The sequence below is a fragment of the Centropristis striata genome, chromosome 15 (assembly GCF_030273125.1).
Source record: "Centropristis striata isolate RG_2023a ecotype Rhode Island chromosome 15, C.striata_1.0, whole genome shotgun sequence".
NCBI classification, from domain to species: Eukaryota; Metazoa; Chordata; class Actinopteri; order Perciformes; family Serranidae; genus Centropristis; species Centropristis striata.
The window spans coordinates 5088166-5103431 of NC_081531.1; the positions used below are offsets into that span (position 1 = coordinate 5088166).

Here is a 15266-nt window from a genome sequence, read left to right on the forward strand (position 1 = left end):
TTTAGCTACATGCCTATGAGGACAACAAACACACACTCTCACACAAATAAAGGCCGGTATTGAAAAGGTCCTATCCTCCTATTTTGGAACATCTTGCTCATGCTTTCATTAACTCTGTCACCATATTTCATCTAATATTTGTTCAAACTCTGGTTGCAATTTCGCAACTTGTCTGTCTTGTGTGTTTTCATTTTATTTTATTGTCTGTATTGTATTGTATTGTCTTGTGTCCTTTCATTGTATTGTGCTGAGTTGTGTTATGTCTTGATGTTTTGTGTGTAGGACCCCCTTGTAAACAAGTTGTGACAACTCAAGGGGCTTATCCAACGAAAATAAACTTCAATAAATTGAGACCTTACTTTATCTCCATTGTTTGTTTGCTCTTGGGCCCCAAATCTACGAACCAGAGTGACTTTTTACAGGGAGTACATGGGAAGAAACATGTCCAATGTGGAAAGTCACTTAGCATATAGAGGGACTGTTGAGTCTGGCCTGTGATCAGCCTCTCAGAGAGATAATGGGGTGTGATTGGACACAACGGTTTGAGCAAGGGGCCTTTATTGTTCTCAGCGGCCCCCGTGGCCCCTGAGCTACACTGTCGTTAAAGGGGGGGAGGAGGTTAAAGCTCTTCCTCACACCACCTGTTGTCAACGCCTCCCCCCTCCCTGAACCGCCCCCATCCCAACCCCTCATCCTTCTGCTTTTGTCCTATACTGACTCTTTATAACACACACACACACACACACACACATTGGTCACTGGTCGCACTCGCCTTTAGCATGGTCTAATTAATTCATGGCTATCCTCTGGAGGAGGCTTTGGCTGGTGGGTCTGGCTCAATGACCGGCAGACGGCCGGATCATACAGAGGGGGTTAAGCCAGAGGCCCGTGGCCTCACTCCGGCCATCTGATCCCCTTCTTTTAAGACCAGAATGGCCACCGGCTCTGTTCTCCACAAGGCTGGGACCTGCAATCCCATTAGTGAAGCATGAACACACCTCAAAGCTGACACAGATAGACACACACATAAACAGAGAGAGAAGAGCTTGTTATCAGAAAGCTCTGCCGAAGAGTGCAGAAAGAGAGGTGATGGAGACGGTGCATCTCCATGGGGTCTGTTGAGAATTCGTCTATGGGACTTTTGCATTGGATTTTTGATCATTGCAGAAAATAAACTCTGTGGTAAACATATGTTTCTGATGCTTAAACATTTTGTTCAGCAGGATAATCTTCACAAATTAACACCACTTTTATTATGTCTGAAGCGTTGATGCAGTCGATAAAAGTAAAAAGCTAACGTTATGCTATCACTGGTGATCATTTTCTATAGAGCGTCTCATCTCTGGGTCCGACTTTTATGTTTGGTCTAAGGCAGAGGTTCTTCTTTTACATTTTGATGTATTAGATTAGAATCTTTTAGCTATTATACATTCAAAAAATAAAAATATTCGTTGAACTATGAAGCGTTTTGTAAAGATGAATATGTTTAAACAGTGATTATTTAAATAAATGAATCAGGAAATTTTCCACAGAAGCACTTCACTCCTCTAAGAAGAGGACAGGAGATCTTGGAGGCACCATAACTGTCCTATAGAGAGCAAAAGAAATAACATATTTTATAGGCCAACTTGGAAGTAGCATCTCCATGGGGTCTTTTGAGAATTTGTCTATGGGATTTTTGCATTGGATTTTTGATCACTGCAGAAAATAAGCTCTGTGGTAAACATATGTTTCTGATGCTTACGCATTTTGTTCAGCAGGATAATCTTCACGAATTAACACCACTTTTATTATGTTTGAAGCGTTGATGCGGCCGACAGAAGTAAAAAGCTAACGTTATGCTATCCAGTCGTTAGCTTCAGACGGTCTCCGACAAGCTAACCGGCCGTTTTGGCAAGCTAGCGAATCTATAGCCTAATACATTGTTTATTAACATAATTTACAATCTGCAAGAGTTTGCAATAGCACTGAAAAACACGACTAGAGGCTGTGAGGCGGACTAGTGAGAGAGTTCCTGTCCGGCAACCACTGTAGTCTCATTTAGCCACTTAGCACGGTTAGCAACCGCCTTTTTAAGGATGTGTTCTCCACAAGGCTGGGACCTGCAATCCCATTTGTGAAGCATGAACACACCTCAAAGCTGACACAGATAGACACACACATAAACAGAGAGGAGAGCTTGTTATCAGAAGGAGAGGTGATGGAGACGGTGCATCGTTCTCTCTCGGCTCAGTGTGATGAATACAAATCCAAGGTGAGTACATGGATATAATGAAGCACCGTGATGCACATATCCTTGAGTCCACGGCATATCTCAGCTGGTATAAAGCAGATGAGTAGGAGGTAATTGGAAAATAAGACTTGACAGTAGCTGTCTTGACAAATAGATGTGAATGGACAAAGTGCTTCAGACAGCTGGTGGAAACATTGTCATGCTCCTGTGGTTCTGCAGGAAGAAGCAGCGAGGGCTGAATACGAACTCATACCACTGAGATCTGCACTCACACATTCCAAATATTATTGTTTTTCTAATCATCCTGTCATGGTGCTATGATATAATCATTTTGATTCTGACCCATGTTAAAATCTCTCCAGTTTAGATTTGCAACAATGCAAAGACTAAGAAGAAAAATATACCTATGTACTAAATTTAAGCCTATCACGATAACAAATTTTTAGGACAATATATTTTCCCAGAAACTGGGAAAAAATCACTTTAAACTATAGTATTATTTTAAGCCACTGATATAATGAAGTTAGAGCAAAATAGTCCAAAACATCCTTTTAAACAGCAATTATTTTTAGAATATTAAACATGGGAATTGAATTGTGGAAAAAGAAATATTAAAACAGCCTAGATATAAATAAAACAAATAATTAAACTACAATAAAAACGAATAAAATAGACTCTCAGGCTCTGTTAACAAAAAATGCAATGAGATAAACACTTTTAATTATATCATTTTACATTACAAATAACATATAAAACAGCTGAAATTGCTGCTTTGGAATTTTTTTTTTCCGGCAATTCGTACTGCCTGTCAAACATTTGCACAATACTTTAAACACAACACAAAAAAGTATGTAAACGGCTATATATCGAGTCCAGAAAAAACTATCGTGCCGATTTAATATATCAAACGATAAGTCTATATAGCAATTATCATGACAGGCTTAGCTATATGTACTGATATCCACAACACTGAAGATTTTAGCTTCAATTTTGGGCTCCAGCACAAGTGGATAGGCTCTCTCTTCTAACATTTGACTGACAGAATCTTAAAAAAAAGGCTAATCCGTAACAGGTCACATAAAATCATCTCTCCCGTAATAGCTGAGAAGATAAAATCAGCTCTTTTCCTTCCACAATACAGATCATACTCCAGTGAGTGATAATGCTAACAGGTGTGTGCAGAAACTGACAGCAGGTCAGTGCTCACTTAGCTGTACCCTGCAGGTACTAGTCCAGTCTGTATAGATGTACAGATCAGTGTGACTGCACTCCGCTGTGTATGACAGCATGCACCACAGAGCTCCAATCACAACCCATATGGCTCCAGACCACTGGGGTTAATAACGGGGACAGAGGGCAGCTCAAGGAGAGCAGGGACGGCAGAGGGAGGGGGGCAGAGGGGAGCGAGGGGGGGGGGGGGGGATTCACTTTATCTCTTTTATCAAAGCCTCCCGAGCTACACTTGTCTCCTGCTATAACTCTTTCCTAACACCAACCCCCTTCCCAAATCCTTATCCCCATTTCCAAATCCATAAACCCTGAAATCCATTTCTCTGCACAGGGTGTCAGTGATCAAAAACAGTATGACAGGTGTGTGTGTTTGTGTGTGTGTGGGTGGGTTCTTGTACTTCATACATAGTGAGGACCGGTACACGTTCTTAACCAAGAGATTGAGGACATGTTTGTAAAGTGAGGACATTTCAGCCAGCCCTCACTCCAATCCACTTTATTTATATAGCACGTTTATAACAAACAAAGGGTTTTCAAAGTGCTGCACAGAAACACAATAAATAAACAGCACAATAAAAAAAGATAAGTAGACAATAAAACACTAAAATACAATATGATACAATTAAAATAAATAAAATGCACTGTCCGCACAAAATAAAATATGCATCTTTAGAAGAAGAAGAAGAAGAAGATTACTTTCTTAATCCCACAATGGAGAAATTCAACCTCTGCATTTAACCCATCCTTTCTTACACACAAGTGAACACACCATGCAAGGAGCAGTGGGCAGCACATTACTGCGCCCGGGGAGCTGTGCAGGGGGGTTAGGTGCCTTGCTCAAGGGCACTTCAGTCCTAGACCTGTCAGTACCGGGATTCGAACCAGCGACTCTCCAGTTACAAGCCCGATTCCTAGGCCACGGACTGCCCTAAAAGGCTTGTTTGAGAGTTCAGACTTTGTTTTAGGGTTAAGGTTACAATTAGGTTTATGTTAGGGTTAGGATTGGAGCATTTAGTTGTGATGGTGAAGGTAAGGTTAAGGGTTAGGGTAAGGGGCTAGGGATTCACTAATCCAACGAGGGTCCTCACAATGGTAGAAGTACAAGAATGTGTGTGTGGGACCCAGAAAGAGAAAGGATGATCCAAGTGGTGACAGTGTTGTTCAGCTGTTTCACGGTGGTGTCTGGGATTACTACGGGTGAGAAAGTTGGCCAGACTACTGTTACTTAGACTTAAGCACACACACACACACACACTGAATAGATTCCCGGGCAGAGAAAGACAGGAGTTTCATCTCATCTTCACCTGTTTATTCCCCAGATTCCTAAAGGCAGCTGTCATCTTGAGCCTTGAAGGCCTGACCTCCAAACAACCCTTGAAAACACAGGGTGGGGGGTTAGTTTGGGGGCATAAAACCCTTAGAGGTTACCCCCAGTCAGCTTTATTTGAAATGCCTCTGACTCCACCCTCAGCACCTTAGAAAAAAGCCCCTCCTTCCCCTCCCCTGTTAGCGTGAATATTCATGAGCCATAAAGCCAGGCGGTAGAGACATAGCAGGCATAATAAAAACGTCAGAGGTATAAAACACTCAAAGAAAAAGCCGCCAGGAGCTTGGGCAAGTCGCTCTGAATGTCAAATCCCCACCCAGGGGTGTCTGGCCCGTTAGGTCTATTGTTGCTTGACTGACTTTTATGCATCTGACATGAATTGGCCCCTGCTCCTGGCACATAACTTTTGTAGGCCCCATTTTAAGGATCAAAGAATCTCTTTTTATGCATGAAATCGGAGAGGATTGGGGCTCAAAACACACATTCTGAGGGAAATATTCTGTAAAGTGGTACAGATCTGCTCTTAATGCAAGATAATGGAACGTACAGTTTGAATAAGCACAAAGGATTTCTAAAGGCTTATTGCTGGTTGACAGCTACACTTACAGCATATATATGAGTTTAGGAAACTCATGAAACTGTGAAGGTTTTTTCTAAATTTGTCACATATTTTTATGGCTCTTCATCTTTAACAATGTAACCTGCCAGCTTCATCATTTTCCGAGGTAAAGCTTGAAAAGACTTGTGCATCAAACATCCATTTATCAAACAGGCCATTAATAATAAGTGGAAACTGTTACAGATGTAACTAAGCAGAACGTTCCCTAATGACTTATTGAATGCTTAATTGTCAGTCTGGATGCTTGCAAAGGAAAAATGGCCTGCACACACCTCTAATGGGAGAATGTTAATGAAAATGTATGAAACCTTCTGAATTAATATGAGTTGTATTAAAACATGCTGAGTCACTGGTGATAATTTTCTATAGAGCGTCTCATCTCTGGGTCAGACTTTTATGTTTGGTCGAAGGCAGAGGTTCTTCTTTTACACTTTGATGTATTAGATTAGAATCTTTTAGCTATTATAGATTCAAAATATAATAATTTGTTGAACTATGAAGCGTTTTGTAAAGATGAATATGTTTAAACAGTGATTATTTAAATAAATGAATCTGAAACTCCTCTTAGAAGAGGACAGGAGATCTTTTTTCTATATTTTATAGGCCAGCTCGGAAGTAGCGTCTCCATGGGGTCTATTGAGGATTTGTCTATGGGACTTTTGCATTGGATTTTAGATCACTGCAGAAAATAAGCTCTGTGGTAAACACAAGTTTTTGATGCTTACGTGTTTTGTTCAGCAGGATAATCTTCACAAATTAACACAAGTTTTATTATGTTTGAAGTGTTATTGCAGACGACAAAAGTAAAAAGCTAACGTTATGCTATCCAGTCGTTAGCTTCAGACGGTCTCCGACAAGCTAACCAGCTGTTTTGGCAAGCTAGCGAATCCATAGCCTAATACATTGTTTATTAACATAATTTACAATCTACAAGAGTTTGCAATAGCACTGAAAAACACGACTAGAGGCTGTGAGGCGGACTAGTGAGAGAGTTCCTGTCCGGCAACCACTGTAGTCTCATTTAGCCACTTGTTAGCAATCGCCTTTTTAAAGACACGTAAAAAAATTCACAACTGGGGGTATTTACTAGCATATTTTGTGTCATACAATATCTCTTCTGCTTGTGTTAACCACAGACCTTATTTCAGACATCTAACCCAAAACCAATTCAAAATCCTCATTAAGTTTGAGAAGTTAGACCCCAGGGTGCTAAAATGCTAACTTACTTACTGGTTTTTTACTCACTGGAACTCATTCCTGCTCTATTTATGACATTCTTTTTGCTTTTTTCAGGTGTAAAAAGGCAATGCCACTGTACACAGCATTGTAAATACATAATTCATTTCAAGACAACAAAGACAAATTTGTGGAGTTTTTTTTTGTTATTGAACAGAATAGAGACAGGCCTGAAAGTACAATTTTATTCTTCAACTGGTGACTATAAACAATATTAGACAGCTTCTCTGAGAGCCCTTCTTTGATAATATACAAAGTATAAAAATATGTCAGCACAAAATAATGTGTCTTTCCACTGAAAACCATTCAGCTCCCATACCTATCTGTGTTTATTTGTACTAATTCATCATTTCAAAACCTTGGAGTGATGCTGACCCATCATATTATTGCCAATACAATTAATTTGGGCACATATTCTTGACACATCTTTGGGAGGAATATGACTGTTTTTAGTTGCACAGTGTTCTAGTGATAGTGATCGGCACGTTGGTCTCCCATACTAGAATATTTCTCTTTTATAGCTGTTGAGACATTTCATTGTAATGTCTTGAGTTTTTATCCAGCACCACCAATCGGTCAACATCTCCCACTGGCCAACACAGGTGAGAGGTGAGAGAAATATAAGCTTTAAATGGCTGCTTTTGATATTTTCTGCAGTGCGGTGGACTGGAGCTTACTACAGCAGATGTTCTCCGTCAGTGAGGAATCTACAAACATTTTACAGCCACCTTTTAAGTTTGCACAGGCTGTTTGATCTTCAAAAGATAGATTCGGGGTGGAGTATCACTTTAAAGCAGAAATCCATAACTTTGTGCACTTTCAAACTACAGCTAAGACGATGGAACTCCACATTTGTTTGACCTCTAAGGACTCGTTTTTCAACTGCTTCAATTCTACATTAGAAAATGTCTAGACAAGCTGTCTAGCAGTAAAAAGCTGAACTTTGAAAGATCTGAGCTTTGTGGCCTCTTCGGTTCTTGCACAAAGAGATTACCATATGAAATGGAACACAACAAAATAAGCCACTTCTCAAGCCAGGTATATTTATCCGCACTTACAACATTCTGCCAGTTTATCCGTACTGCAGCTCAGTGGCTTGCATGGCCCTGCCTGCAGCAGATGGACCGTGAGGGGTTTAGCCTCCTGAACAAAATATAATTTGTCTTTGGTTTTGAGTAAGCGCTAGGGATGTAACGATGCATCGAGATAGACTTTTTTTAACAGCAGAGGACAAAATCTACTTTAGATTTCACTTATTTGATGGCAAACGTCACAGTCAGATATAGAGACAGAGCACATTTCAGCCCCGCCCCCACCAGAGGGGAAAACAATCATCACTCTCCACAGACTTTGTATTGAATGAAGGAGCGTAGAGCTAACATTAGCTTGTTAACGCATAGCTTGCTAACAAATAGCTAACATAAGCTTATTAACAAATAGCTAACATAAGCTTGCTAACAAATAGCTAACATTAGCTTGCTAACAAATAGCTAACAAATAGCTTCCTAACAAATAGCTAACATTAGCTTGTTAACACATAGCTTACTAACAAATAGCTAACATAAGCTTGCTAACAAATAGCTTGCTAACAAATAGCTAACATTAGCTTGCTAACAAATAGCTTGCTAACAAATAGCTTGCTAACGAATAGCTAACATTAGCTTGCTATCAGCCAACAGGTGCACTATGAATGTGCAGAGATCTCAGCTTCTGCCTAAGAAAGATGATATGCTGATCTTTCTTCCAAACTAGGAACACATGCAAGCTTTAGTTTGTTTATTTGAAGATATTTTATTGATTTGTATGAGTCCTTTAGTTATTTTGATGTGGGATTTTAAAAATCAAATTTCCCTCCCAGTTTCCCTCAGAGAAATAAAAAGTAATTTGTTAGAGATAAGATAAAATATATTTTGTTTTTATTTTTAAACATGCATTCATTGCAAATTATTCTGTTTTCCAGTTACACCCTCGGCAGAAATGTTTATTGCATCGCCCTGCCTGCAGCAGATGGACTGTGAGGGGTTAAACCTCCTGAACCTTCCACCCTTCCAACTGGGTTGGCTCCCACCCTGATACCAAATATACACACCAATACACAATGCAGTTCCCTCTCTGTTTGCCCCCAGTGCTTCCAAGTCACAGGCTGGGGAGTAAAGTGACACCATGCCACAAAGTGCCATCTTGCGCCTTCTCTGGTGCCATGCTGGGCCCCCTGGCAGCTTCAGGCCGACTTATGTGCCTGTGGCCTTATCTCCGGCCCCATTGGTGCCATGCAGAGGGAGCTGGCAGGAGCTGGCGCTTGCTTGGCCTTGGCACCGGTCACTGTTTGTTCTATATAACCTCTCTCTCTCTCTCTCCGTCCATCCCTCTCTCTCTCTCTCTGGAGGCAAGGCTCCAAAAGTGTGTTTGAGGTTTTGTGTGGGTGTGCAGGCAGACACTCAGTCAAGAAGACACAAGTAAAACACACACACAGTTGCAGTTTTTTTCCCTCCACCAACATGAATTAGGGATTCCTATCTGTCAGAACAACTGCTGTGGGCCAAGTTGTGTCCCTGTGCGTGTGTCTGTTTGCAGACAGCTGCGGAGAATGTCACTTCCCGAAGGACCACAGCAAAAGTAAAGAAAGCAACTGAAAGCTTGATGTACGGAAAAGCAGATGAACTCATCAGCTGTAGTGTGGCCTTGCAGTTTCAAAGACTCTGGTGGTAAAAACCAAGAAGCTCAGAATACACACTTCACTACATCACAGAGATCCACTTTAACACTACTGTGACAAACACAGGTGAGGTAGAGAGCGCTAAGGTTAGATTTGCTTTCATTGTCAAGTAAGAATAACAGATAAACTAAATAAAGAGAACAACAATCGAGGCTCTGCTCACTATCTGGGCAAAGGATAAATAAATCAGTGGTTATATAAATGTCTAAACTGCGTCACAGATTGCATATTTATTCACCCTACATAGAGCTCAAATGAACTGAATGATGTTAAATCATGTTTGTCAAATGAGTTCCTGTCTGTTTATGAGTCGTAAGGTATCAGAAATGATCTTTTAGAAGGAGTAGATGTTTACCGGTAAGCTCAGCATGTCAACAAAAGATATTCTCAACAGTAGGAAACACTTAAAAGCTTTATGTGTCTCGTTGGTCATTTAGAATGTAAATCAACGTGTCAAACAGACTTTTCACAATTCATTCAGTGCTTCTGATAAATGTGTCATGTTTCTGAAAGCAGAACTCTGATTTGTGATATCAAATGTTAGTATCATCTGTGTAACAGGCAATCCAGATCAATTAAATTAAATAATACCTTAACTGAGTCTGGAAAGTACTGAGGATCACTGGACTAACAAGTTTGTTTGGTTGCTATGGAGTGATGGTTACAGTGAAGTGGCATGTTATGGGAGAGTTTTCAGTGCAATGCTCGTGGCTATCGGTGCGATACTAGAAATGCAAATGGTGTTTGATCTTGTTGCTAATATATAGCTCTATAGCTCTATAAGAGTCTTCTGTAAGCATCAGCAGCTGCCATCTGCAATATTAATCCAAAATAAAAGTCTTTGGTTTTGAGTAAGCGCTAGGGATGTAACGATGCATCGAGATACCAGTTTTCAACAGCAGAGGACGAACTCTACTTTAGATTTCACTTATTTGTTAACAAATAGCTAACATTAGCTTGCTAACAAATTGCTTACTAACAAATAGCTAACATTGGCTTGCTAAAAAATAGCTTACTAACAAATAGCTAACATTAGCTTGCTCACAAATAGCTAATATTAGCTTGCTAACGAATAGCTAACATTAGCTTGCTGACGAATAGCTAACATTAGCTTGCTATCAGCCAACAGGGACACTATGAATGTGCAGAGATCTCAGCTTCTGCCTAAGAAAGATGATATTCTGATCTTTCTTCCAAACTAGGAACACATGCAAGCCTAAGTTTGTTTATTTGAAGATATTTTATTCATTTGTATGAGTCCTTTAGTTATTTTGATGTGGGATTTGTTTTAAAAATCAAAATTCATATTTTCCTATTTAACATAAAGTATAATTTCAGTTGCAATTTTAAGAGGACACGTGTTGTTTTGCACAGTTTACCTCAGAGAAATAAAAAGTAATTTGTTAGAGATGAGAGAAAATATATCTTGTATAGTTTTTACATTTTTAAATATGCATTCATTGCAAATTATTCTGTTTTGCAGTTACACCCTCGGCAGAAATGTTTATTTTTTTGTCTGAGAAATAACTAAAGGAGTCTTTTTCAGTCATAATTTATCTGCAAACTCATTCTGTTTAAAAAAAGTGTGAAAATCTTGAGTTGAGTGAATCTTTACATCCTTCAGAAACTCTCCCCTAACATCATGAATTAAGAAAAGCAAAGATAACTTCTTTGTTTCTCAGAAGGAGAGCTGAAAAGCAGCACAGAGACACAAGATACACATTAGGGATTATTCATGGAGAGGTAGAACTTTCTAGCATCTGTCACTGCTCGACTCCGATTGCCGTTTTTCATAAGAGCGCTGTGAAAAGAGATTCACAACACCTCCGCCTATTCAACCCACTCTGTTCCCATACACGGCTTATATCACAGATATCCTGCAGCTTCCAATGCTCATGTCTAAAGAGAGCGAGAGCAAGGTGAAGGGTAATTCTTCATGCTGCTTTTTGGAAAGGTGACGGACACACTGCGCAGATCCCAGCTGTTTAGAAAGGAAAGCGAATGATTCATGGGCTGTTTTTCTGTGGAGGCAGCCAGGGGAAGTTCAGCCTGATTATTAAGTTAGGGGTTAGGCTGCAGCCTTTCAGGAAAATATCATAAGGTGTTTGATAGGAGTCTAGAGTTTCACACATTTTTAGCTGCGAATGGAGTTTTTCTTTTACCGCGTTCAGCTGGTTTGTGTTAGTGTGATGAGAAATTCCTGAGATGGTTTCTGTTTTAAAGGGTGGATGATATTAGGAGAGGCCAGAAAGAGGGAGTTAGAGGTAGGGCTGGGCGATACGGACCAAAAAAGTCTTATCCCAATATATTTAGGCTGAATATCAATATATACGATATATATCCCGACATTTTTATGGCAAAGTGAAAGCTAATATGACATGTCACAAGTAGGGCTGGGCAATATATCAATATAAAAGATATAGCGATATATTTTTAAATGTGATATTAGATAATAACGCATATGTCGATATAGTTAAAGAATATATTTCTTTATATATAAATGCTGCCCTTTCTAGGGTTTGTCATATTTAGTTCTTTTGTAATGTTCCTTATTCTTTTCTCATGATATATCTATTTCAGAAAAATATTTGCCTATTTTATTTCATAGGCTATTTTTTTAAAGATGTTTTTTTATTTAAATGTGCACTTTAAGGAGCTTTGATTTTTTTTTTTTTTTAAATGGTCCTCCTGTTGTTATACAGTGTTTATATTCACTTAAATAAACGGTTTCAATAAAACTACTTGTGACATGTCATATTTGGCTTTGACTGAACATTTGCTCTCACTTTGCGATAAAAATATCAGGATATATATTGTATATTGATAGTTTGCCTAAATATATCGGGATATGACTTTTGGTCCATATCGCCCAGCCCTAGTCACAAGTAGTTTTATTGAAACCATTTATTATTTATAAGCGAACATAAATACTGTATAACATGAGTAACTTTTTAAAAAAAAAATCAAAGCTCCATAAAGTGCACATTTAAATGAAAAAATATCTTAACTAAAAATAGCCTGTGGAATAAAATAGGCCAATCTTTCTCTGAAATAAATATATTTATATGAGAAAAGAATAACAAACATTACAAAATAACTAAATATAACAAACCCTAGTAAGGGCAGCAATTAAATAGAAAGAAAGAAAATAAATAACTCTAATTCCATATCACAACTAAATATATCAGTATATCTTTTAAATAGATATATCGCCCAGCCCTAGTTAGAGGGAATATTTAAATTATCACCAATGTTCCTACAAAAGCTGCTAACAGCTTTCTGTTGAGATTCCATTTCTTAATGCCAAAATTCCTCCATGGAAGCAGCAATAAATTACTCGAACTATATTTATAGTCATACAGTCTTTAAATTACTTGGTACAGCTGTCAAAACAAAGTTATACTTTATAGTGATGTTGTAACATTAAAGGCTTAATTGGCCCTATCTGCATTTCATTAAAGTGGCAGTGATCACAAGGCAGCCTTGTTATAAAGAGAGAAAAAAAAATCACAAAGTGTCTTTCGGAAACCCATCTGACAGGAGTTTGTTGTATTTTAAGGAAGTAACATCTGCTGGAGAGAAGAAGAAGAAGTTGTTTTTTTTTAGCTCTCATGTCCAGTGGCGACAACTGTTATCTCTTCGCAGGAGCTAGCTGTCATCCATCTACATTAACAGGCCAGCGAGGAGATAGGATGCGATGTCGGAGGCCGGGGAGGTGGATGAGGGTGGGTGGGGTGTCAGCGGAGGGGGTCTCAGGGTGCAAGCTGCCAGGAGATGTGACACCGAGGTCAGGGGTGGCGTCTTGAGTTAACTGAGCCGAATGATGGTGATGATAAGAGGCCAGAGAGTCTTTTGAAGCTGCCTCCATACACTCTCTATCTACACTCTGCTTTTATAGTGCAGCTAACAGTATCACTTGACTGTGATTTCATTTGTTTCTTATTACAGGAATTACATAATACAGGACATGATGTTTGACACCTGATATGTGGACAAGAACCAAACTATCACAGATATCTTTTCAGACTTGTATTTCACTTGAAAATAACTGAGACATAAGGGCTGTTTCCATTACAGGGCAATACCTGGAATGAGGCGGGTCTCACTCGCCAAAACTGCCCTAATTTGAATACGAGCAGTCCGGAGCCGGCTTTTGACTGGATTTTTTTTGTCCCTGTAGAAGAGCAGGGACTTTTTATTCTCCCCTGGAAAAGCCTGGTTCCTGATTGGATAGATCGCTAAGTGGGATGTGATGTAGTACTCCACACAAAATAACACACGCCGTTTGTAAAAGCCGGCAAAGCAGTGTTCCCAATTTAGCAACTTTTTTGCTAAATTTAGCGACTTTTCAGACCCCCTTAGCGACTATTTTTCAAGAAAGCGACTGGAGACAAATCCAGAGACTCCTTCTTACTCTTCTTAACGAGCCGGAGTCGTGCTCGTTAAGAAGAGCCTCCGTTAGCGGCAGTTAGCTACAGTTAGCTCTGTAGCAGTACAGTGTGTATGTGCTGCTGCTGCAGGAGGTGTTAGCTTAGCGATCTCTGTTTGTTTACAACAAGCACCGGACACTCTGTGCACAGTTAGCGATGCCATTAATTCACAATCACTATGTTTATGATAAGCGGAGGATTTGTGCATAATTAGCCATGCTGGTTTGTTTATGATTATCTGCTGACATTGTGCACAGTTAGCGACGGCGAAAACCAAAAGTCACCTCCAGAGTCTCTAAATCAGGGGCATATACAACTATGAGATCTCCTCAGTTTATACCACTTCTCAAGTATTGCTCAAATGGTTTTCTCAACTCAACCTCCTTTGACTTAGTGATGTCTTTGTCTCTTTTTAGCTTATCTCTTGCTCCTAAAGGTCCCTTAGGAGAAGTAATTCAGAAACAAATGATCACAGAATGATACAAATATAAGAAGCTCAAACTGATCTCAGAGAGGAGATTGAGCAACACATGAGCAACTAATTTTCCTACGGGTAGGTTCCTTTTGTTTTTGGTGTGAAAATGTGCCTTGAAGATTAAGATTAATTACTTTATCAATCCCACAATGGGGAAATTCAACCTCTGCATTTAACCCATCCTTTTTTACACACCATGCAAGGAGCAGTGCTCTCACTTTAAGATAAAAATATCGGGAAATATATATCGTATATCGATATTCACCCTAAATATATCAGGATATGACTTTTGGTCCATATCGCCCAGCCCTAGTCACAAGTAGTTTTATTGAAACCGTTTATTTAAGTGAACATAAATACTGTATATCTCCAGTCACAAGCCTGATTCCCAACCTCTCGGCCACGACTGCCCACTTTACTGACTTTACTTCCAATCCCATGTGTCTGCCTGGAGAACAGCATCCATTTTTTTTGTTCCCTTGTATCCACACAGACCTGAGCACTCAACCCTGACCAGAATAATAAAACCTGAAGACTTACTTGCCACCTCCAGCGAAGCGTTGCGGCTGACCGCTTCCCCCAGGTAGTTGCGCGCCACGCAGACGTAGACGCCTTCGTCAGGTTTGCTTCTCCTCCCGTGGACGATTCTGAGGAAGAAGAGGGAGCCGCTGGGCAGGAGCATCCGGTGGGAGCGGGGGTCCTCTCGGTCCGTCTCCACCCGTTCTCCGTCTTTGTACCATTCCACCATCGGGGTCGGCCGGCCCTCCGCCTTACAGTTCAGGGTGGCCGGCTCGCCCTTAGACACGATCAGATCAGACGGGTGCTCTATGATCCGGGGAGGAGCGTCCTCTAACCGGGGTCGGGATCCTGGAGGGAAGACAAGAACAGAGGGAGGAAGAGTTAAGGTTTGGTTCATCAAAGGGCAGCAGTTTTAGTTAGATGGATGGATAGATGGATAGATAGATAGATAGATAGATAGATAGATAGATAGATAGATAGA

General features: G+C 40.0%; 1 protein-coding gene across 1 annotated transcript in view; it reads right to left on the reverse strand.

Moving 5' to 3' along the window:
• The window catches only part of robo3 (roundabout, axon guidance receptor, homolog 3 (Drosophila)), a 140133-nt gene that overhangs the window by 91498 nt on the left and 33369 nt on the right, over positions 1-15266 (reverse strand). The window contains 1 exon segment of the mRNA XM_059351807.1: positions 14807-15133. Within this exon segment, the coding sequence (XP_059207790.1) occupies positions 14807-15133 (327 nt within the window).